Genomic DNA, 25,777 nt, shown 5'->3' with positions numbered 1-25,777 from the left:
AGATGGAATTGTCGTGTATTTTTAAAGAGATGCTAGATAGGTCTTGAAGCTTTATTGAGTTGGTGGAACAACACCAATTTTGTGTTTCCAGTCAACAAGTTTGAGATATCAAGTTTCCTTGCCGGTAGATGCGATAATGATCTTTTGATGTCATATCACAAATCATGTAATTTCAAATGAATCTTAATTCTAGTAAAGCTGGTTTTATAGAACATCTTTAAAGATGTTAGCATGATGGTCTCTTATTTTCAGGGGATAACGAAGACCTCCGGATTGCACATTCTAAGTCGTGGAATTCGGCAATTCGGCACTAACTTTTGAGCAATGGCCGAAGATAGCAATCTTGCTACAACATTTATCAGATACTTTCGTTAAAAATGTCTGATACAAAACAAAAACATGTAAAACCCTTACTACATGAAGCTTTAGCTTCCTTCCTGTAGGGATCTTTGCTACTTGCTTGGTTCTACTAGGTGGGCTCTACAGATGTGCTCCTTATTTTAACGCATCGGTGTCCGTACGTCCTACACCCGTGATCTTCTAGGTATATTATCTTCCCTGTGAAAAGGGCATACCATGTTATTTTAATGACCCTAGAGTATTGGGTTGAAGTTTTTAAAGGCGTGCTCGGGTCCAAAACTCCACATAAATAGCAGCTTTCAAAAAATTTCTAGCTAGGATCCCTTCCTTGTTTTTCATTTAAGGCTAAAGCCACACGGCCCTTAATCTCCTTCTGCAATCGGAGAAACCGGTCGTCCTGACGTCAAAATCAATTGCTTTTTGAGATCAACGGACCGTCCTCTCTTATTTTGTTTTTCTCTTTTTCAAAATTGGAAGGTCGACTTTAGGTTGACGGGCCAAAATTGATTAGAAGTACCACCCAAGTGCAACATTTGAAAAGGGTATTTCCATGGTAATCTGTCAACTTCCAATGCATTCGTCAACTTTCAGCCTTAAGCTGACCTGTTGATGACCAATTTTAAATTGAGCCACTTGAGCGTTGCAGTTGGGTAAAGTTGTGGCTACACCAACTTAGATCTCGCGTGTTGCGGGCTGCAACCACGATCCATTTTCACAGACCTAATTCCAAATAAGCAGGGCTCCACGTGCCTGGGTTGCTGTGACTTCAATGTCATCAGGGCAAGCACGCTACTTCGAAAATTCTAATGATGTGAATTAAATCTCGATATCCAACCCATCAGTTTCTCCGAATTATGTCTACTACACTAGCACATTACGTTGTGTCGAGCAAACATGTATCGTGCTTCATTAGCCGAAGAATGAAACTAGCAAATCTCTTGGGCGATCAATAGTTCTTGACCTCATTTATAGACATAAAATGAAAAAAAAAGGTGACCTCAAAATTGCTGCTTCTGGCAGCACCAGGTTGGGATGGTCTAATGGACTTTTTGGTGCCGATGAGACCGTCGTTTCTCTTTAGAGTCTCTTCACTTGTCCTTTAAGTTGCTTCCAAAGCTTCCAATTGCGTCCGCATTGGTAACAGTACGTTGCACAGTCGCTTCCAACTGATGCAGTTCAGCTTATTTTCCTTTATTGCAGAAAGCCCGCTCCTATTGTCCTGTTTTGCTTACACGACGCAAATAATAATCGATGTCGAACTATACTCAGTCTTCCATTGTTTTGAAAAGTAGGTTCCGGGTTTGAGTCGGCTATTTCGTACGATCGAGTCCCAATCGATCTTTCCCGAGCTGGAAAAGCACATTGACATGCGTTTGGATTCAAATAACCTGAGAAATCCTTTCATTAGAACATGTCTGATTGTCTTATGTTTGACAACATCTTTACATCACAATTGTTGAAATCATAGATTCTCTTCAAGTTTATATAGTTGCAATGACGATGATCCTTCAGGTTGTTGGCATCTGGAGGCTTTCATGAGATTTTGGGAGGTGCTTGCTTTGCTTTAGCATGAAGGGTCGATCACCCTTTTGTCAGAGCAGTGATGGGGGTGGTGTGCGAAGTGGGAGGGAGCTTTCTTGATGCCCACTGCGCAACTTTCTTTTTCTATGGATGAATGAATCGAATGGGGTGAATCGGAGGAAGACTTGTTCTTTGGGTTTCCATCGTTGGCCCACTTTGCTCGAGTGTTATCTGCAAAAAGATGGAGTGAATCGTACGCTGAAATGGCGTGTGCACCCTCAGCTCTTGACTCAGGATCTTGCAAAAATGATATAAATAGTTCTTGGATAATGACATGATGTTTAATGCGGTCCCTGAACTTTAGCCTAATGTACAATATCATTTATAAACTTTTAATTTATTCGATGTAATTCTTAAACCTTTGGTACATATTCAATTCGATTCATAGTTATCCCTAATCCAAGGCATATTAATATGTCGTACCTTTCCTGTTCGAATCAGGTTTAAAACCAAACCTCCCCTCCTTAGGAGGATAGATGGAGCGATTCAGATGAGATCCAATGTAGATCCAACTTTCTATTTACTTGTGGGATCCTTAAATTAATGGAATTATAACATTGGTTATTTTCATATAATTTAAGAACTAGTTCAAATAAATTCCAAAAGTTCAGGGACCATACTAAACTTGCACATTAAATTATAATGCAAGAATCACGTTGAATAAATTGAAAATTTGAGGATCACGTTACTCAGTGAACCAAAATTCTAGGATCACCTGTCATTATCCCTAGGGCCTTCAATAATTCTTGAATGTCAATTTTCATCGGTGGCCCACTTTTGCTCAAGTGTTTCCTTGTATGTTGTCACAATTATTATTAATATTATCAGCGTTATTATTATTATACTGCCAGTTAGATTATTATGGTAATCTCAATTATTCTTTAATTTGTCTCAACACCCTTTCCACTTTTCAGGTTCGATTCGGCTCGGCACATGCGCCCTGCGACCCCACTCGCCGGAGCGCGTGCCGTCCACCCGCCGGAGCAACGCGCGTGGTCCGAACCCCCCGCGACCCTCCCCTCGCAATTCCCAAGGAGCGAGGCGCAGCAACAGTCCTCGTTTTATCATTTCTTTTTTCAAATTTCGAATTCCCACTCAAACCAAACGGCCGTCAAATCCCTAACGGCGCCCACCCCCTTCCGTCTCCTTCTTCCTATATAACGTAACGCCCTTCCTTTCTCAGGCCCCCATACTCTCTCTGCAGCAGAAGAAGAAACACACACAAAGCTCAGGTTGCTTTCTCTCACTACAGTCCCGAACCTCCGCCTCACTCTTTCTCTCTCTTCTCGAAGATGCGTGAGATCCTGCACATCCAGGGCGGCCAGTGCGGCAACCAGATCGGCGCCAAGTTCTGGGAGGTGGTCTGCGCCGAGCACGGCATCGACTCCACCGGCCGGTACCAGGGGGACAACGACCTGCAGCTCGAGCGCGTCAATGTCTACTACAACGAGGCGAGCTGCGGCCGCTTCGTCCCCCGCGCCGTCCTCATGGATCTGGAGCCCGGCACCATGGACAGCGTCAGATCTGGGCCGTACGGCCAGATCTTCCGCCCGGACAACTTCGTGTTCGGCCAGTCCGGCGCCGGCAACAACTGGGCCAAGGGCCACTACACCGAGGGCGCCGAGCTGATCGACTCCGTGCTCGACGTCGTGAGGAAGGAGGCTGAGAACTGCGACTGCTTGCAAGGTAATGGTGGTGCTCGGTCTGGTCTCCGCTGTTCATCGGAGAAGTTTTGCTTTCGGTTCGGTGGATGCTCTGTTGAGCTCTCCGTGGGAACTAGGTTTTGATTCGGCTTAGGCATTGTTCGCGGTTCATGCCTTGTCCTCTAGCTCTGTTTGTTTTTTCTCGATCTGCTACTTTTGAAACGCGTCTCGTGCGTGTCGATTCGCAGAGTCAGTGGTTTAGTGTGTAGATTTGTGTGCGATGGACGGGTTTCCTGCTTATGGTCGGTTGCTGTGAAGGTAGTAAGCAATTTTCGGCGCTGATTGCTTCCGACCTGTGCGTTCCGTTTGTTGAAATCACTTTCTTGAAGCATTTCTGGCCGTTCAATTCTGTTTCACCTGCTGATTTATCGACCTGAAGGGAGTGTGTTGGAGATTTATCCGTTAAAATGGAGCCGTCGTGTAGTTTTTGTTTGCGATCTGCTGATTTTAGAATGTGTCTCGGGCGTGAGTTACTCGTGAGTGGTTACTGTGCGCTGCGCATGAGTCGGTAAGTGTTTCTAGCTGCAAAATTTCCAACGGTTTTGTCAATGATACTGCCCTTTGGAAGTCGTTTGGATTCGATTACAGTGTTTCAGTGGCCCTCTTGCACTATCATTATCAGTTGTGAGTTATCTGCTAGATCTTCGTTTGACATTGGTCAGTTTGAGTTCATTATCATTTGCTAGACTTCATCAATTTGCCTTGATGCCTGTTGATTTTACTCGGTGCTGTCCCCATTTTTGTTTGAAGAGAAAGAATTCTCATTGAAACCGTTTACATTTTCAGTATAATCAATCTTGAATGCTTGATCGTTAGTGCGAGCTGTATTGCTTTTTGGTGCTGTAAAAATTAGTGCTTTTGTATGTGGAGACATTGCTTGTTGCCCTCGCTCGTAATGGTTCTACTTACTTGCAAGTTTAAGTGGGCAGCTGCCATAAGGTAGAATGCATTTCTAATTGGAAAGTTCAGAGGTTAAGCAATTGTGTGGGAGCATGTCTGGACTTATTTTCCGTCATGTGGTTACAACATTAGAATGCTTTAATGTCAGGCTTTCTATCTCAGATGTGACTCGTATGCTTCATCAGTTCAACCCTTTTTAACTTGAGCTGCATTCTTTTATGATGCTTTAGAGAGTGCTTTTTGTGTTTGCCGACATTGCTTGTTGCACTTCCTCATTTGAGTGCTAGAGATGGTTACCGATTTCTTCCCCCCTATTAAGCTGCTATTCTGTTTTGCTTAAGTGACTGCTTGTTTGTTATAAATGAAGCTGAATCCTTGTTTGTTTATTGATTTCAGGTTTCCAGGTTTGCCACTCTCTGGGTGGTGGAACTGGATCTGGCATGGGAACACTCCTCATCTCTAAGATCCGTGAAGAATATCCTGATAGAATGATGCTTACTTTCTCTGTGTTCCCTTCCCCTAAGGTGTCCGACACCGTCGTTGAACCCTACAATGCAACTCTTTCTGTTCATCAGCTTGTTGAGAATGCAGATGAATGCATGGTTTTGGACAATGAGGCACTCTATGATATTTGCTTCCGGACTTTGAAGCTCACTACGCCTAGCTGTAAGTATCTCCTTTTGGCTGTGCTAGAGAAGGCCTTTTTGTTTTTTAGCTATTGGACCAAATTGCAATTGTTTAGTTGTCCAGTCTAGATTAATGCAAAATCCAATTGCATATCTTCTTTAGTTCAGATTCTGAAGTTTTTGGACTTCAGAATGAGAACAGGCACTACCTAATCTATTTGACTGCATATAACGGCCGGAATTTCAATACTTCTTTTTCTTCACTCTCCTAGCAATTTCTGTTGTTATATCCCTGTAGTAAAGTGCACTTTAGTGCTATTATCTATTTGTTTTCTGTTTATTAATCTCAGGAATATGTGATCCCATGTGGAGGTTTTCTTGGAAGTAGTTCCATTCTGACTATTTATGATAAGTTTATCATAGCTATGATCTGTTGGTTCAGAATATTCCTTTTTATATACTTATCCAGTGGTTGCTTGGAACCCCACATGCTGAGACCTGGATCTGGCATGTTAAATGAGATACCTTGGATCACTTAGAAGTCAAGCCTTTCCACATGTGCTTTGTCAGTCTGTTACCTTTGGGCCATAGCATCCAGTTGTCTCTGGCGGATGTTTTTTCCCAACATGCTGTGGGCAGTTGGACCCCATATCTTAATACTGTCGCTCTCAAGTTCTTGATTGTGGGTCATATAGTATCTTTTGGCTAGTACCTTATTAAGAGTTCAGTAGTTTGATTTAATCAACTGGTTAAATACATCTTTGACTTAATTCTGCTGAGACGTTTGATCTCCATTGTTCTCATTTCAGTTGGAGACTTGAATCACCTCATATCTGCGACCATGAGTGGAGTCACATGCTGCTTGCGTTTCCCTGGCCAACTCAACTCTGACCTCCGCAAGCTTGCAGTCAACCTCATCCCATTCCCTCGTTTGCACTTCTTCATGGTTGGGTTTGCTCCGCTCACATCTCGTGGGTCCCAACAATACCGAGCCCTCACTGTTCCTGAGCTCACTCAGCAAATGTGGGACGCGAAAAACATGATGTGTGCTGCAGATCCACGCCATGGCCGTTATCTCACTGCCTCAGCGATGTTCCGTGGCAAGATGAGCACCAAGGAAGTAGACGAGCAGATGATTAATGTGCAAAACAAGAACTCATCCTACTTTGTGGAGTGGATACCAAACAACGTCAAGTCGACTGTGTGTGACATTCCTCCGACTGGTCTGAAGATGGCATCCACTTTCATTGGAAACTCCACCTCCATTCAAGAAATGTTCCGCCGGGTGAGCGAGCAGTTCACTGCTATGTTCCGCAGGAAGGCTTTCTTGCATTGGTACACCGGCGAAGGCATGGACGAGATGGAGTTCACTGAGGCTGAGAGTAACATGAACGATCTGGTCTCCGAGTACCAGCAGTACCAGGATGCGACAGCTGATGAGGAGGGTTATGAATATGAGGACGAGGAAGAAATTCAGGAAGAAGCGTAGAGTGCTTTTCCTATAGCAAGTCTCTAAAATCTCATATTTTGTGTGGATTTTGTTTACCTTTTTCCTGAATGGCTTATTTGGGCGTTTGAATTGTGGCACTGGGGATGAATATGTCCTGCAGTTGGTTTTACCTTTGTGCTGTCTTAACTAGTTAGTGAATTTGCTGTAATGAGACCTAAATTTTCCGTTATGTTTGTGGCCATTGTGAAGCGATGCTTTGCTTATTTTGAGGAAAGTGTTGATGGCATTTTGTTTCTCAATTTTGTACGTGCAGTGTGTTCAGCCAACAACATTTCGACCTATCTTATGAAGTACTATTGGAGTGTGCTTTCTTTCCAAATTTATGTATGTTAACTAAAATCGTAACTCGAAGCAAAGAGCCTAGCAACATGAGAAAGAACTAGCTCTGTAAGTTCTTCGGCAATTGATAAATTTCTTCTTTCCTCTTCCTAAAATCACGATTTTCGGTAATATCGTACCGTCAAAATGCCCTAAATCAATGAGCTCATCTACAGGCCGCTTTGTTGGTGCCATCCTTAGATCATAGAGTTTTGAGTAAAGTGAATAGGCGAATCGAGATAAATGGTGAATAGGCGCACGACCACGCTGAGGTCGAGCCTTGCCGTGTTCTTTCAGTTTGTGCATCCAAACAGCGGTACGAAAAAAGGTTAAGAATAGCTACATTTTCAAATGGCAAATGAAGAAGAACTCAGTTTTATGATCTTCTTGTCACTCTAATGGATTAAAGTCGCGGCGGTTTTGACATTCTTAATGAGCACTTATTGTCCGTCTTCATTAATGAAATTGAAAACCTCTTTGTAGAAACTCTCCATAATTCCTGTCTTCACGTTATGCTGCAAGAGCACAAATAGTCCGCAATCCCCAGGTGAGCTGTGGATCTTTGAAGAGCACGGAAAAGTATCACGTGAAGAGGCTAAACCAGAGACTGGTATTGATTCTGCACTTCTCTTAGGGAAAGTAGAAACCAAAAGTACGTCATGCACATTGTTTGGACGATGTTATCATACCTCTATCAACTAATCTTTTCACTTGGCCGCACTCCGGCAAAATTAAGAATTCGTATCACCCGTATCGATGGAATTACGCTTACATGATGCATCAGTATAATTTGATCATTTCTAGAGAGACGAGATCCGTCAAACTCACATGTATTCTTCGTTTGTTTCCGATGGCAGAACAGAGCAATGGCTAACAAAACGGTTGCGATGCTGGTCCTCATCAGCTGCGTCCTGTCGTCGATGGCGTCGACGGCCCTTGGGTGCAGCGGCACGGAGAATTGTTTGAGGGGCCCGACGCCCTCACCAGAATTTCCCAGAAGACTTTGCATGACGGGTTGCTATAATAGGAATTGCAGGCACGCGTTTCCGAAGGACCTCTGCCTGTCCGACTGCGCGTTAGAATGTCTCCACCATGAATGACAGCTACTCCCGTCGCAGAACCAATGATGTCCGTGTGCTTTGAAACATAATAAGATGTATTCGCATCTCCCCGAAGGAAGTGCATCTCAAGTGTCATTTCGTTTTCGTATTAGCTTAAAATGTCAGTTGGTGTTGTAGTGATAGGTTTGAATTTGTCTGGTATTTCTTTCTTAGGTCGGAGAGATTAGAAGCTCTTCGGGTTAGAAAGGTTCTCTACCTAATCGGAAGCGAATGTCCTGTTGCACTGTGAATCAACGTGTTGCACTCCATTTCAGATTAAACAAAGAAATGCCTTTTCTTCTTTGATACCTAATTGATCTGCTTATGAAACTTTTGGCTTCTGAGTGTGTTTTTCTGAGATGGCCAAACTCTTCTCCATGTGCGAGGATTGAGCGATCCAAGCATGTATGTGATTAATGACAACATATCAAAAGGTGGAAAGATCATTTTTGTCGGGGGGACGATGTTGTTACGATCAGTAGCAATCATTAGATGTGTTCTTTCACTTATACGGTGCAATGTCGATATCTATGATAGTTTTCTTCGATTAGATTAAATCCGCCTTTTTGGTCAGGTCAAAGATAAATTGTCCACATCATGTCAAATGTCGTCATTAAAATCTGTCCTGCTAATTCGTAATGCTATAGGTTAATTGTTCACTCCAAGGAATTGATTGGCTTTATGAGTGTTTGGTTCGATATAATATATTTCATGTTCCATCATGTTTTATATTGAGGGTCACGTCTACTATCCTACCGATCGAATTTTACTCTAGACATATGGACAGTACGATTGCATACTGGGTACTAATCGAACTGAAAATTCCTAAGAGTTTTAAGAAAATGTAATTGCACAAATAGCACTTCTATTTAGCAAATAGTTGAGCTCTAAATCTGTATGGCAAAAAGGAAAGAAAAAAGAAAAACCTCTCACCTTTGTTTGCTCGACTACAGTGTTAATGGAAAGAAGACTGGACTGATGTTCTAGAATTGGGTGGGCCAGGCTAATTGAGAGCACTATGGGCTTGGATCTTGGATGAAGTTTGGGCTCAAGTGGGGAATCACCTTCTCGTTCTGGGACAATGAGAGTGATTGTCCGCCTCAGCCGCTCGTTATCTAGTTTCGGTGTTTGAATCTCACGGACCTGACCATCCAGATGACTCTAAATTGAATAAACAACAAATATACATTTGGTTTCATGAGTTCATAAAAGGACTTGAGATTCTCTACAATGCAGAAGCTAAATTTAAGAAGGAAATTACGTCAAACAAATAGAAATGCACGAATTTCAGTTACTTCTAGAAAATGGTGAAGTCTCTTAACACTTTTTTTTAGCACCTCTTACCTGTCATTTCTTTGAGATCGTGCTTGTTGCGACATAAAATTAAATTTAAAACTTGCATTAGATATTTCGCATCTTGCTTTAACTAATAAACTTGTTTTGATGCATCTAAAAGATTGAACCGTAGAGCACACGTTCGTTATAACATTGCTCAAGCTTTCGTTTCTCAGCGATTAAGTTTTCCCAAGAATTGAAAGACTCGTTTGATATTTCTTCCGTGTCTTGCAATATCATATTCTTAACCTCGAGCTTCTTCTCCGAGTATAATTCATCATCCAATTCCTGGTCCTTATGAGATTCATATCGGCAAAAGGACACTATAAGTGTCATAACTTGTGTACGGAGATCACTTTGGTGCTATAACTTTTTTTCGGATCACTTTGGTGCCAAGTCGGAGGAAAACGATCACTTAAGTGTCATAAGTTTTTTTGGATCACTCGGTGCTAAAATTTTTGAAAAACGATCACTTAAGTGCTAAAATTTTTAAAAACGATCATTTAAGTGCTAAATTTTTTGAAAAACGATCACTTAAGTGCCAATCTCCGGCGAGCCACGTTAGCTTCAGAAATTAATAAAAAAATGCCACGTCGGATTTCGGCGAAAAATTGTGTACGACACCGGAGTTGGCACTTAAGTGATCATTTTCAAAAATTTTAGCACTTAAGTGATCGTTTTTCAAAAATTTTAGCACTAAAGTGATCCAAAAAAAAATTATGGCACCAAAGTAAGCGCCGTACACAAGTTATGGCACTTGTAGTGTTCTTTTGCCGATTCATATCCCCGATTGTCCATTTCAAACCAAGTCTTTTTGGAAGTTACATAAATCATCGGTTTTTTAGCTTCTTGCAGTTCCTCCTATATGCAAATGTGCGTGTTTTCCCCTCGAAAACTTGCCCGTGTATCTCTCGTGCATCTATCTTGAGATGAGCGGGAGATTCAGCTCTTCTTGAGCTTTTCTTCCTTTTCTTTCGAATTCCCGAGTACAACTCCTGCTTTAGAAGTTTAGTCTCCTTATCCTCCATGAGAGTGATTGTTCGCATCAGCTGCTCGTTCTCTAGTTTCAACGCCTAAATCTCACGGACCTTGATGCGAAATTTATTAGTGGTGCGTTTCTGGATCGATTGGACAGGCAGAAGTCCAAACGGAAGGCGAAACAGTGATGTGACTAGAACCGGTGGACCCGATCGACGACATCGGATATTTTTTATGAGTTAATTTAAAAAGGCAGTTTCCTAATTTTGATGTTTTACGCTTTCCAATTTAGATTAGGTAACTTTCCTATTATGATTAGGTTTCCAATTCAGATTGGATAACTTTCCTATTATGATTAGGTTTTCAATTTAGATTAGGTAACTTTCCTATTATGATTAGGTTTCCTATTGTAATTAGGTTTAACCCCTATAAAAGGGTGTTTAGGGTTGTTTTGAAGACAGAACATTCTTATCATCAATATTGAATTTCGAGATTTTTTCTCTCTAAGCAAGGCTTTGCTTGAATTATTCGCGGAACGCTGCGTCAGGTGGTATCAAAGCCTATGGCGACTGGCGGTGGTCTTCGTGACGATGCTCGAGACTGGAGCCCCAACCCTGGGGACGACGCGCCGCAACGCTTTGGAGCAAAGGCGCTTTAATGGAACGCTTGGATCAACGATTCGATCAAAGTCTTTGTCGTTTCGAAGAACGATTTGACGAGTTAACAGAACAATTCGAAGGTCTCGGCGTTGATGTGAACCAAAATCGGCGGAACGACAGAAGGCCGGGTGCAGATCTTGCTCGCGGTGATCCTGTTGATAGGCCTGTTCCTGTCCGCAGGCAGTTCAACCCTTTGTTTTCAGAGAGTTCGGAAGAAGAAGAAACTGAAAATTTTGATGAGAAACGTGCTGATTATGGCGGCAGACGTCGTCATGGAGGATTTCAAAGAGGATATGATCGGAGAGATGGAAGACGACGCTATGACGATCGTGAAGGTAACGATTTTAAATTGAAAGTCGATATCCCTTATTTTAATGGTAGTCTGGGCATAGAAGAATTTCTGGATTGGCTTGCTGATATAGATAGATTTTTCGACTATATGGAGATCCCTGGTGAGAAAAGGGTGCGGTTAGTAGCTTGTAGATTAAAGGGCGGTGCGTCTGCATGGTGGGAGAGATTACAGAATAGGAGGGAACGAGAAGGGAAAGAGAGAGTTCGAACTTGGACTAGGATGAGGAGGTCTGCTGAAGCAAGAATTCCTTCCACCCGACTATGAGCAGATTATGTTCCAGCAATACCAACGTTGCCAGCAGGGCAATCGGACTGTGCATGAGTATACGGCCGAATTTATGAGATTGGTGGAGCGGAATAATTTATCAGAGACGGAGGGACAGCAAGTGGCCCGATATCTCGATGGTTTGAAACCCTTCATTCGAGATAAAATTGGAGTGCAATTTCTACGAAATTTAACTGAAGCGAAGAATATGGCGATAAAGGCGGAATTGATGCAAGAAGACAGGGAAGAAGAGGCTACGAAAATTATCGAGGTAGCAGCTTCGAGCAGTCAGAAAAGAGCAATTCCAATAATCGCTTAACGTAGGGCGAAATCAAGAAGATAAGGCGGTAGAAAACGCTCTATGAACGAGCCGAGGGATAAGGGAACGCAAGCACAGAAAACTGCGAACCCTAACCCTTATACTAAACTAGCTGTGATAAAGTGTTATAGGTGTAATCAGCCTGGGCACCGTTCTAATGAATGCCCTCAGAAAAAGACCGTAAACGTAGCAGCGAGAGAAGAGGATGAATGTGGATATTGCTGTGCGCCGGATGGTGAGGACGATGATTTTGAAGATGAAGAAGAGGAGCAAGTAAACTGTGCGGTGCGTAGAATGATGTTGGCCCCAAAACAAGAAGATGATTCGCAGCGCTATTAGTTATTCCGAACCAGGTGCACCATTCTGGGAAAGATCTTTGTTGTGGTTATTGATAGTGGAAGTATGCAGAATATCATTGGGAAGGAGGTAGTGAGAATGATGTTGGCCCCAAAACAAGAAGATGATTCGCAGCGCCATCAGTTATTCCGAACCAGGTGCACCATTCTGGGAAAGATCTTTGCTGTGGTTATTGATAGTGGAAGTATGGAGAATATCATTGGGAAGGAGGTAGTGAGGAAGCTGGGGATACCCGTGGAGAAGCATCCTAATCCCTATACGTTAGGATGGATTAAATCTGGAGCGGAAAGTATTCATGTGACTGAACGATGCAAAATTCCATTCTCTATCGGTAAATATCATGATGAGCTGTATTGTGATGTAGTAGACATGGATGTATGCCATGTGTTATTTGGGAGATCGTGGCAATTTGACGTAGATGCTCAGCATTCGGGAATAAGTAATCAGATAACCTCGTGAAGGATGGAGTGAAGTATACGTATCGCTTATCGAAGAACAAAGGAAAACAATCACTGAAAATAATTTGCTTACCCTTACGAGGAAATTTGAAGCCGAGGTTAAGGAGACTCATGTATTCACGTGCCGGGTCGTGAAACAAACAATTGAGACCGAGGCTGAATTACAAGTGGAGGAGCAGCCCGAATCGGTTAAACCTTTATTGAAGGAATTTAGCGAACCGATGCCTCGAAGAGATTCCAGATGGGTTGCCGCCTATGCGCGATATTCAAGACCATATAGACTTAATTCCCCGGTGCTAGTCTCCAAATTTACCACACTACAGGATGAGTCCAAAAGAGAGCGAGATTCTAAAAGAGAAGGTGGAGGAGTTGTTGCGAAGGGACACATTCGAATAGCATGAGCCCATGTGCTGTTCTGGCCTTGTTGACTCCTAAGAAAGATGGGAGTTGGCGGATGTGTGTAGATAGCAGGGCTATTAATAAAATAACCGTGGGTTACAAGTTTCCAATTCCAAGATTGGATGACATGTTGGATAGGTTGCAAGGTGCTAAGTGGTTTTCGAAGCTGGATTTGAAGAATGGATACCATTAGATTCGGATTCGGCCCGGAGATGAGTGGAAGACAGCTTTCAAAACAAAGGAGGGGTTGTACGAATGGTTGGTGATGCTTTTCGGACTTTCCAATGCTCCAAGCACTTTCATGAGGCTTATGAATCAAAGTTCAAATCTTTATTGGCAAATTTGTTGTAGTTTATTTTGATGATATCCTGATTTATAGTAAGACCGAGGAGGATCATCCATGCATTTAAGGGAGGTGTTGATGACTTTGCAGATTAATAAGCTATATATTAATCTTAAGAAGTGCAGCTTTTTAATTAATAAACTGTTATTCTTTGGATTTATTATTACCGCAAGGAATAGAGGTAGATGAGGCAAAGGTAAGAGCAATCAGAGAGTGGCCGACTCCTAAAACAGTTTCTGACGTTAGGAGTTTTCATGGGTTGGCTACTTTTTATCGGCGATTTATTAAGAATTTTAGTACTATCGCAGCCCCAATTACGAATGTATGAAGAAAGGCAAATTTCGTAGGGAGAGGAAGCCGAGAATAGTTTTGCTATTTTGAAGGAGAAGTTATGTAATCGTACCTGTTCTTGCTTTACCCGGTTTTGATAAACCTGTTTGAAGTGGACTGTGATGCTAATGGAGGGGTATAGAGCTGTTTTATCTCAAGAGCGCAGACTCAGTTTGCTATTTTAGTGAGAAACTCGACGCAAGGCGTAAGTGGAGCACTTATGATAAAGAATTCTATTCTGTCGTAAGAGCTTTGAAGACCTGGGAGCATTATTTAATTAGGAAAGAATTTGTCTTTTATTCTCGATCATGAAGCTTTGAAGTATCCGAATAGTCAAGAGGATTAGCAAAGATATGGATGCGCGATGGTGTCAATTCTTGCAAAAATTTCCTTTCAGATTACAGCACAAGTCAGGTGTGCATAATGTCGTAGCAGATGCATTGAGTATGAGAGCTGGCTTGTTAATTATATTAAGCCAAGACATCTTGGGGTTTGAGCAGTTGAAAGACTCTTATGCAGATGATGATGACTTTGGAAAAATTTGGGAGTCATGTGCTGCTGGTCAACCTGTACAAGAATTTTATGTTCAGAATGGCTATTTGATGCGTAGCAACCAGCTTTGCCTTCCTCGAACATCATTACGAGAGAAGGTAATTCGTGATTTACATGATGGTGGATTAGCTGCATATCTAGGTCGTGATAAAACTATTGCTGCAGTCCGGGAGCGATTTTACTGGCCCCAGTTGCGTAGAGATGTCAGTAGGTACGTACAAAAGTGTTATGTTTGCCAGACTGCTAAGGGTCAATCTAAGAATATAGGCCTGTATATGCCTTTACCTGTTCCTAACAATATATGGGAAGATCTGTCTATGGATTTTGTGCTTGGTTTACCACGGACACAAAAAGGCGTGGATTCTGTTTTCGTTGTGGTTGACAGATTTTCCAAGATGGCGCACTTCATTCCTTGTAGGAAAACTTCTGATGCAGTAAGTGTGGCCAGATTATTCTTTAAGGAAGTGGTTCGTTTGCATTGTGTGCCCAAGTCTATTACCTCAGATAAGGATAGTAAATTTCTAGGGCATTTTTGGCGGACTTTATGGAAACTGTTTGATTCATCTTTGAATTTCAGTGAGCACACTCACCCAGATCGATGGGCAAACAGAGGTGGTTAATAGAACTCGGGAAACTTGATTCGAAGCATTTGTGGAGATAAGCCGGGCGCAATGGGATGTTGCTTTATCACAAGCAGAGTTTGCTTATAATAATGCAGTTCATAGTTCTATTGGCAGGTCGCCTAAGAAAGCGGATAAAAGTGTAACAGCGGATCATATGGCTAAATAGATTGTGGAGGTGCATCGTGAAGTCAAATAGAAGTCGGAGGAAACTAATCAAAGTATAAAGCAAGAAGAGATAAGCACTACGGAAGGTGTTTGCGTAGGTGATCAAGTGTCATGATTTTTCTTCGTAAAGAGCGATTACCAGCTGGATCTTAAAGTAAATTATAGCCAAAGAAGTATGGACCTTATGTTGTCAGCAAGAAAATCAACGATAATGCTTATGTTATAGACCTTCCACATAGCATGGGCATATCCAACACTTTTAATGTTCTTGATTTGTCACCGTTTCATGAGTCCACGAGCCGTTATATCCAGATCCCGATTTTAATTCGAGGACGAGTTCTTTTCAAGTGGAGGAGAATGATGCGGAATCTATTAGTGGTGCGTTTACGGGCGATTGGACAGCGAAGTCCAAACAGAAGGCGAAACAGGTGATGTGACTAGAACCAAGTGGACCATCGACGACATCGATATTTTTTATGAGTTAATTTAAAAAGGCAGTTTCTAATTTTGATGTTTTACGCTTTCCAATTTAGATTAGGTAACTTTCCTATTATGATTAGGTTTCCAATTCAGATTAGGTAACTTTCCTATTATGATTAGGTTTCCAATTTAGATTAGGTAACTTTCCTATTATGATTAGGTTTCCTATTGTAATTAGGTTTAACCCCTATAAAAGGGTGTTTAGGGTTGTTTTGAAGACAGAACATTCTTATCATCAATATTGAATTTCGAGATTTTTTCTCTCTAAGCAAGGTTTTGCTTGAATTACTCGCGGAATGCTGCGTCAGACCTGACCTTCCATATGGATGTCCACTTGCCTATGAATTGAATAGACAACAAATACACGCTTGGTTTCATAAGTACAGAAATGGACATGAGATTCTCTACATTGCAGGAACTAAATTTAAGAAGGAAGTTACGCCAAACAAATAGAAATGCATGAATTTCAGTCACTTCTAGAAAATGGTGAAGTCTCTTACACCTTTTTTAGCACCTCTTGCCTGTCATTTCTTTGAGATCGTGCTTGTTGCGGCATAAAAAAAATATAAAAATTGCATCAGATATTTTGCATCTTGTTTTAACTAATAAACTTGTTTTGATACATCTAAAAGATAGAAGCATAGAGCACACCTTCATTATAAAATTGCTCAAGCTTTCGTTTCTCAATGATTGAGTTTTCCCGATAGTTGGATGTCTCGTCCGTGTCTTGCAATGTCATATTCTTAACCTTCTTCTCGAAGTATAATTCATCATTCAATTCCAAGTTCTTGTGAGATTCATTTCCTTGATTGTCCATTTCAAACCAAGTCTTCTTGGAAATTACATGAATCATCGGTTTTTGAGCTTCTTCTCCTATATGAGAATGCACGTGTTTTCCCTTGAAAACACGCCGGTGCATCTCTCGTGCATCTCATGTGCATATATCTTAAGATAAGAGGGAGATTCAGCTCTTCTGTCTCTTGGAGCTTTTCTTCCTTTTCCTTCGAATCCCCAAGCACAACTCTCGTACGCTCTTATCCTCCATGAGAGTGATTGTCCGCATCAGCTGCTCGTTCTCTAGTTTCGGGGCTTGAATCTCATGGACCTCACCTTTCATATAGATGTCCTCTTGCCTCTGAATTGAATAGACAACAAATACACATTTGGTTTCATGAGTTCATAAATGGACTTGAGATTCTCTACAATGGAGGAGCTAAATTTAAGAAGGAAATTACGCCAAACAAATAGAAATGCACGAATTTCAATCGGTTCTAGAAAATAGTGAAGTCTCTTGCACTTTTTTTTAGCACCTCTTAGTCTATCATTTCTTTGAGATCCTGCTTGTTGCGGCATAAAAGAAAACAAAAAATATAAAAATTGCATCAATTATTTCGCATCTTGCTTTAACTAATAAACTTGTTTTGATGCATGTATAAGATAGAAGCGTAGAGCACACCTTCATTATAAAATTGCTCAAGCTTTCATTTCTCAGTGATTAAGTTTTCCCGAGAGTTGGAAGTCTCATTTGATCTTTCTTCTGTGGCTTGCACTGGCATATTCTTAACCTCGAGCTTCTTCTCCAAGTATAATTTATCATCCAAAAGTAGGTCCTTGTGAGATCCATCTCCTTGAATGTCTATTTCAAACCAAATCATTTTGGAAGTTACATAAATCATCTGTTTTTGAGCTTCTTGAGTTCCTCCTATATGAGCATCTCTCGTGCATCTATCTTGAGATGCACGGCCTCGAGCTCACTTGTGACCATCACTAGCCGATTGTGGCATAGGAAGGAGGAAAAATAGAAGGAAAGAAAAGAAAAAGAAAAATAATTAAAAATTCGATTTTTTTGAAAAAAAAAGAAAAAAAGAAAAAAAGAAATAAAAATGATTAAAAATTCGATTTAAAAAAAAAAAAAATTGGATTTGTTTTTGTCTGAGATAAAATTATGAGATTGAAATTATTTTCCAATGAGATCCAAACATCAGAAAATATTTCAACCATAAATCACCAATTAATTTAAACTAACACTTTTTTTTAGAAGCAATAGATCAATAGTTGGCTTTAATTATAATCTTAATGTTGATAGTTTGTTTGTAAAATAAATTAAGAGGTGCATTGTCCCCCATTGAAAATTATTTTTAATTCGAATTTACAATTAAAAAACATAAATAGTTGTGTCCTTTTGAAATTCACATAAAGATTTCCCCACTTTGTCGATTAGCAACTTTGTGGGGCAAACAATTATTTAAAGACAATATATTGACACCACAAATTTTTTTTCCTAACACATAACTTCAATGAACCGATGATCTGCTATAGATTCTCGACAGTTTCAACATCGTATGCATCAATTGCCAATAATGAGCATTCAATTCCAGACTTTAATTGATTGAGAAACCTCTTTGTAGGAGCTATCCGCGATTGCACAATCTTCACATGGCACTACCAGAGATTATGTAATAAGCTCGTAACCCCATTACAAATCTGAGAACAGAGAAGAACAACTAGGACTATACAGGCACGATTCAACATTTCTGCACACGTTGTGTACATCAACTTACATCAAGAATGTTTTTTCTAGTACAAAGGATGATCAATTAACCTGAGCTCGTCATTCATTACTAGAGAAAATATCAGCTTAGACCCCACACGCAAAGCTTCATTTGATGAGGACAGATATAATGTTGGCATGGTTGGTATATAACATGCTTTGGCTTTAACATCACATTGCAGGTGGTTGGGATGGCTGATAAACGAGCTGCGGTACTGATGCTGATCACGCCTGTGTACTATCTTTGACAGCGTCGGTAGTTCTTGGCGTCGCGAAGGATTGCTGGGACAATGATAGCTGTTCAGAAGCTTTGGAATACCCTCCGTATGTAACATATGCAACGCCATAGTTGCGATGTTACCAAAAGTGCATTCATTCGAAAAAATCAGTGTGGAAACCTCATCAAGGATGTCTACTTGATGTATTGTGGCGGGATATTACCCGGCTATCCTTGATTAACGAACTGTAAACCAAATCGGTTACTTCCGATGATGTAAGCATTTTCAAACCATAGAATAATCGTCCATTATTCATACTTTATACCTAGATAAATGAATAAAGAAGGAACTTCATCGCCGCTTTTCTTTTAAAATTTTATTGTTCTTATTGGATCTCATCTCATCCCATCGGATGATTCTATTGTTCTCTTCGAGGAAAAAAAAACCTTTATTTTGTGAATGGTTGCTAATAGGTCACCTGATTTCTTGATAGCTTATTGGTAATTTACCGACACTTTTTATGAAATTATCGACTCTTTTTTTTAGTACCATGCAAATTATCAATTTTTCCCATCTTGTACCATATTTGTAAAAGCCTTCTCCTAAAAAAACATAGGATAAACTATGGGATTAATGGGAGAAAAGTTAACAAGTCACGGTAATTCATAGTTAATAATTGTAAGGGGTAATTGACCAAGACAAATAAAAGTTGACAACTCAAAAGGAATAGCTGAATTAAAAGTTGTTTGGTAACTATATGAGAGTTCGTGACCCGTGAATAATAGGTAATTTAGCCAAACAAAAGTTGGTTAATCGCTCTAGTTTCGGATCATCATTTCATAAAAGAGCTAGTAAAATGGAAACAATGGTAAGCTATCCGATTAAAAATTGGTCAGTTTGTACAAAATAACTAATTGCAAACTATCATAATAAATTAGTAATTTCATATAATTATTAATAAATTACCAACAATTCACCTAAGAAAAATTCACCCATCATTTTTTTTAACCAACAATTTTGTTGTTATTTGTCAATACTTACTAGAATTACCAAGATGGAAAAAAAATGTGTACTTTTTTATAGCGATACGATAGAATTCTCCTCATTTCACAACTTCAAATATGCAAAATAAGCGTTACAGATTCTTATTCATTTCCAAAATCCATGGACAACGAACAAAACTTGAAGCAAAGACACCACACGAATGGGAACAATACATAAACTTTGATGCTCCTATAGAGCACCTTATTGCAGATATCTATATGTTTGAACTTCAACCGAAAATGCTTTGTGCATACATCGTTTAAGTATACCAATGCACGTCTGCACGCACACGACGAGATGGCGAAGCGTGCAGGCCCGGCAACCATCGGTCGAGGAGTATAATGAAATCAAAACAAACCCGCATAGCCTATTCTATTGACAGAACTTCTGCAGAGATATGCCTTGGAGAATGAAGCGAAGCGATTAGTAAGAAGGCGCCATCGTGGGGGCGACACCTATGAACTTGACAGGTTGAACTGGTCCTGGAGCCACGTCGCCGGAGCTTCGGATCTCTGCCATTCCTCTGCGCGCAATCCCTCTTTGTGCCTCGCATAGTTTGGGAAGAAACACACCTGCACAAAGAAATTTTACGCGCACAGTTGAATCAAAAGGCGTACTTATCGGAAAATTAAAGGATTACCATGTACAATCTCTATTGAAATCAATTTTTAAGATGAAGATTCTGTTCTTTAATCGGCGAATCCAATCTGCTCTTCTAAACTGTTAAGTGAGGGATTAAGATATTGGACAAGCTTGTAATACTTTACGTTTCTTTTTCAAGCGGATGCTACGACTACGAGTGGTTTGGTTTATTGACGAGGGAACGTAGTTGATGTAATTACCTTCGCCGGCGGCGAGACTGAAGTAGAGATCGACAATGTTGGGGCAGTTCTCGTAGCACCCGGAGGAGCAGAGCTTTTGGGTGAAGTGAGACTCGAGGAGCGAATCTGAGGAGACCCCAAGAGTCTTCCGGTCGAGCCCGCACCCGGTGATGCACTCGTCGGTCTCGATATAGTCCTTCAGGTTGTCGGCCTCGATCTCCGAGGACCGGCACGTGTATGCTTCCTCCCCGCTTCTCCTCACCTGCTTCTCGAGCACGCACCGCTTGCCCGTGGACGACACGGCGAACGCGCACGACCCGTGGTCAAGATTCTCGCATGCAATATCTCCTGCGAATAAACTCACCAACATATATATCAAGATGCACGTAAAGACATCAACACTTTTCAGGATAACACGACGCATACAAGTACCTAGGGTTCCTTGAACGCAGAATGCAATGGCGAGAGTGAGGAGCGCGAGGTTGCAGAAGCTGGAAGCCATTGTTTTCTGAATTCAAAGCTCCGAGAGGAAGAGAAGGTGAGAGTGGGGAGAGCTAGAGAGGAGGCTTATGGAACTCTTTCTCAATGTTTTCGAGTAGTGCCTAACAAATGCGAGAGGCCAGGCCATTTATAGGGTTTCAATGGAACTGTTGACGTGCGTGTAGATGGGTAGACTTAGCATGGACTTTCAATGTGTGAAGGAGACATGTAAAAAAGTGACAGATACGAACTCCATTTTAGATCCATATTTGCTAAACTTCGTCAAACGATATTACGGTACGTGTTTGAAGGGAAAGTCCCATTTTGTCTCACACTTCCGCCATCATAATCTTCAAAGGCAATTTGGCAAGAGAAGAAGATTGACATCCCCAAACCCAGAAAAGATCCTCTTTTTCTCTTCTATTATGCATGAACAGATCGATAAATATTGAGTAAATATAAATAGATAGACAAGTAGATAGATAACCTTCACATGTAAATTTTTTTTTGATTTATTATTATTCCAATTTCAAAGTTAAGGTTTCGTTTTTTTTGCGGAAAATGAACAATTTGGAAAATATTTTCTTAAAAATGATTGCTTGTATCGCTCATAATAATTGGTCAACGAGAAATGCTTTCATTATCGACAATAATTCACGTCTAAATATTTTCGTGGAGGATGAAAGTTTTTTCGTTCGTTTATTTCTGTAAGAAATACAAGCGATCATTTTTTTGGAAATTGATTTTCAAATTATTCATTTTTCGCGAAACAAAATGGAGCCATTCGTAATTATATTCGAATTCGTATGTTCATTAATGCGAACTTTGGTTCGAAATCAACATAGTGCTTATCTACAAAGAGAGTCCGTCTCCTATCAAGTTACACACTAACAAAGCTCGCAACGAAACGGAAACTCAACTTGATAATCTTCAAATTATTCACAAAAATGAGTATATCTAACATGCAAAAAGAGATCAGCTTCATCCCAACTACACGGTAGACTTAATGTCCATAGATGTCCAAATGTCATCTCCAATTTTGTTGTGACTGAATGTTCCATCGGAGGCCAAGCCCGTTAAGGCTCCGCCATCAGTGGCGGATGGGGGCCTCTGCCGCCATGTGGAACTTCAATCTCGGCGGGTCGTCCAGAGAAGTTTGAATCAACACATGGATCCAAATCAATCTCCTTCTGCCGCCCTTTTTCCATGCTTTCTGTAGTTTAATGGAACCTGAGGGTCAAAGTTTGGTGCATCTGATGGCGACACTTGCGAGCTTAGGACACCCAGAAAGATGTTGCTCTTTCCCTTTTCGCTAAACGTGGATCTATGATTTGACCCAACCCTCTTGTTCCCTTATAAAATTGAGCTCATGGGTTTAATCAGTCTTAAGTCCTCTGCCTTAATCAACTGTGTTTAGAGTGGTCTTGAGCTCAACTTTCTTGTGCGTTAATGAGGCTTGAGGTGGGCAAAATCTATATATTCTCATAGCCGTGCTCGTCGCTCACAATTTGATGACCTTGGTTATAGGTTGTGCCAGAAGTTTCTAGGTTAGGTAAATATTAACTACTAAAAATGACAAGAAGGACCCCCAGTTTTTTTTTTTTATCATCCTAAAAATTAAAGTAAAAGCTTGTGTCCACCCGCCTGTGTGGCGCTGCTGGAGCGCGCACTCTTCCTCTCGCAAAAGGTTGAGTGTTCGAATCCCGGGCGCCGCAGGGTGACTTAACCGGTGGCACGTGTGTGGTGGCTAGCACGTGTCGCCCCCAGGGTTTACTCCCCGGTTGTTGGCCGTGCGGGGGTTCCCTGGGTTACCAAAAAAAAAAAAAAGAAAGTAAAAGCTTGTGAATATTAATTCAATGCATTCAATCAATCATATTATGTCATCAGTCGATATTGTCTGTATATATATGACATATACGGTTTTTGGAATTGCGAAATTAGCTAAGCACGTTATTAAGCGTGAAGATAAATCATGATTAGTAGGCACCCGATATCAGTTAAAGACGTGGTATATCGGACTCTCGTGGTATCCTTCAACGTTCCCATTGCGTGACACGTTCCTTTCTGGTCAAACAAGGCATGGCCTAATTTGATACCACTTGAAGAAAGAAAAACTGGCTTGGGTCTTCTCTCCCTCGCCGCCCCCGCCCCCCCCCCCCCCCCCCCTCTCTCTCTCTCTCTCTCTCTCTCTCTCTCGCGTTTTGCCCGTTCTTCGTCTCTTCAACTTCTGGAGGGGAGGGATTTGACCTAGATCTCTCCCTCCCCTCCCCTCCCCCGTTGTTTTTTTGTTTAATTTCTTTTTGTTTCTTTCCTTGCTCTCCCGATCTAATTTTAGATCTGGGAGTTTTGCTCTCCAGATATTGGATCTGGGAGCTTTTGTCTCCTATCTAATTTTAGATTTAGGAGTTTTAATGAATAAGTATTTCGTCTCCAGTTTTAATGGTGTTCACAACAGTTTTGGTGTCAAATTTGTGCTCGTTCAACGTGTTTTTGTTAAAAGCTTCGGAGTCTCGCACTTGCTAAAAGGCTTGTTCATCATTCAATACTAGGTCCTTGTGAGATTCATTTCCCTGATTGTCCGTTTCAAACCAAGTCTTTTCGGAAATTACATAAATCTTAGATTTTTGAGCTTCTTCTTCTATATTAGAACGCATGTGTTTTCCCCTCGAAAATACGCCGGTGCATCTCTCATGCATCTCATGTGCATACATCTTCAGATAAGAGGGAGATTTAGCTCTTTTGTCTCTTGGAGCTTTTCTTCTTTTTCTTTCGAATCCCCAAGCACAACTCCCATACGCTCTTATCCTCCAAGAGAGTGATTGTCAAAGTGATTGTTCGCATCAGCCGCTTGTTCTCTAGTTTCAGAGCTGAATCTCATGGATCTCACCTTTCATATAGATGTCCTCTTGCCTCTGAATTGAATAAACAACAAATACACATTTGGTTTCATGAGTTCATAAATGGACTTGAGATTCTCTACAATGGAGGAGCTAAATTTAAGAAAGAAATTACGCCAAACAAATAGAAATGCATGAATTTTAGTCGGTTCTAGAAAATGGTGAAGTCTCTTAAACTTTTTTTAGCACCTCTTAGTCTATCATTTCTTTGAGATCCTGCTTGTTGCGGCATAAAAGAAAACAAAAATTATAAAAATTTCATCAGTTATTTCGCATCTTGCTTTAACTAATAAACTTGTTTTGATGCATGTATAAGATAGAAGCGTAGAGCACACCTTTATTATAAAATTGCTCAATCCTGAGAGTTGGAAGTCTCGTTTGATCTGTCTTCCGTGTGTTGCAATGGCATATTCTTAACCTCGAGCTTCTTCTCCAAGCATAATTTATCATCCAAAACCAGGTCCTTGTAAGATCCATCTCATTGATTGTCTATTTCAAACCAAGTCTTTTCGGAAGTTACATAAATCATTTGTTTTTGAGCTTCTTGAGTTCCTCCTATATGAGCATCTCTCGTGCATCTCTCATGCATCTATCTTGAGATGCATGGGCTCGAGCTCACCTGTGGCCATCGCTGGCCGATTGCGGCAGAGGAAGGAGGAAAAATAGAAGGAAATATAAGAAAAATAAAAAGAAAAGAGAAAAAAGAAAATTAAAATAATTAAAAATTCAATCTTTTGAAAAAATATAGAAAAAATAAAAATAAAAATAAAAGTAATTAAAAATTTTGGATTTTTTTTTGTCTGAGATAAAATCATGAGATTGAAATTATTTCTCAATGAGATCTGTTGGAAACAGATTCCTAAAAAAATGCGAAAAGACGGAAACAAATTTCTAAAAAACGGAAAACTCAAACTATCGAGTAACATCAAAACATTTGCGGAAACGTGCCCAAGAGAACTTGAATCACCGATCGTCTAAAGTACATCACCAAAAAGGACTTACCTTGTTTTCCACGGATTAAATGCTCCAATTGCAACGCCGAGAGAGTACGATTCTTCGATCGTCGAGTAAGAGCCCTTTTTTCTTTTTGAGTGAGAGAAGTTTCTTCTTGAGCGGGAGAACACTTGACTCACGTATATTCGCACAGAGAGTTTTTTTCCTTTTTTTTTTTTTTCCATTTTCTCCACAAATAACTGCCTTTGCGGTTATTTCTCTCTCATGGGCACTTTCAAGACTAACGGGCCGGGTTAGCCCAACATGGGCGACCCAAAATTATAAAACCCATTATTTTCCCACTCACACATGGGCTAAACATAACTCTATCTTCTCTGCAATGTTCATATCAGCAAATAATACATGCGACCAGCATACTTTGAGAGCTCGTTGCTATGCATATGTTAGGAATACATAACAGCTCCAATTGGGCATAACGTTTTCGAGTAGATATAGTATGCAGTATCCCAGATCAATCAATCACATTTATATCTCTATTGATCTCTTTTAGTATCTCATATATTGTATTCACAACTATGATTTACTCAAAATCATAATTGGTCGACCTGTGAATACAAAAATAGAATGTGACATCATAAACAAATTGATCTTTCTCTTTCCTTAAACCTCTCCATTTCAGTCCAGCTCGCTTTTCTAGAAATGTCCCATTAGATCAAATCATTCATGACCATTGGCAACACCCTAATATAGCGAACACTAAATAGAAACTTTAAAAATAAGTCAGAGTCATAAAAGCACTAAATGAGGAATTCTTATTCTCAAGAGTCTCACACGGCATAAAGTTGAGATAAAAACTTTTGCCACTCTTATTGGTCGGCTCATGCATACGTAGTATAAAATACGTATTACGGTATTAACTCCTTTCACATGGAGCGTATGTCTTCACATTCAATACCGTACATGTGATAGTTCAGACATACTTAATGTCTAAACTTGAGTTCACGTATCTACTCTTTCAAAGAATCCATTAGAACTCACATCTGGTATCAAAGACAGATAAAGTAAACTATGCGGGTTATTTTATTTTCACACATAGTAAA

The 25,777-nt window shown here is 40.6% G+C and overlaps 2 protein-coding genes and 1 long non-coding RNA gene across 3 annotated transcripts; 2 read left to right on the top strand and 1 right to left on the bottom strand.

Moving 5' to 3' along the window:
- The first annotated feature begins 3,123 nt into the window (after positions 1 to 3,123).
- LOC115694564 (tubulin beta-1 chain) lies at positions 3,124 to 6,849 on the top strand. Its single transcript, XM_030621662.2, has 3 exons — positions 3,124 to 3,627; positions 4,941 to 5,210; positions 5,980 to 6,849. Exons 1-3 carry the CDS (start codon positions 3,234 to 3,236, stop codon positions 6,657 to 6,659), a joined length of 1,344 nt encoding a protein of 447 aa, XP_030477522.1. The 5' UTR covers positions 3,124 to 3,233; the 3' UTR covers positions 6,660 to 6,849.
- A 378-nt stretch (positions 6,850 to 7,227) lies between these two features.
- Positions 7,228 to 8,169, top strand: LOC130135340 (uncharacterized). The gene is made up of 2 exons (XR_008814761.1): positions 7,228 to 7,608; positions 7,856 to 8,169. It is a non-coding gene; the product is annotated as an uncharacterized LOC130135340 (long non-coding RNA).
- An 11,434-nt stretch (positions 8,170 to 19,603) lies between these two features.
- Positions 19,604 to 20,957, bottom strand: LOC115664476 (uncharacterized). The gene is made up of 3 exons (XM_030586403.2): positions 20,779 to 20,957; positions 20,368 to 20,694; positions 19,604 to 20,097 (listed from the first exon to the last, which is right to left on the bottom strand). The coding sequence occupies exons 1-3, from the start codon at positions 20,846 to 20,848 to the stop codon at positions 19,949 to 19,951; spliced, it is 546 nt and encodes a 181-aa protein (XP_030442263.2). The 5' UTR covers positions 20,849 to 20,957; the 3' UTR covers positions 19,604 to 19,948.
- Positions 20,958 to 25,777: the final 4,820 nt, after the last annotated feature.

Source organism: Syzygium oleosum, unplaced genomic scaffold (genome assembly GCF_021117445.2).
Source record: "Syzygium oleosum isolate NSW1041296 unplaced genomic scaffold, Sole_v2.1 Sole_v2.31, whole genome shotgun sequence".
Taxonomy (NCBI): Eukaryota; Viridiplantae; Streptophyta; class Magnoliopsida; order Myrtales; family Myrtaceae; genus Syzygium; species Syzygium oleosum.
This window is presented reverse-complemented; position numbering and strand designations above follow the sequence as displayed.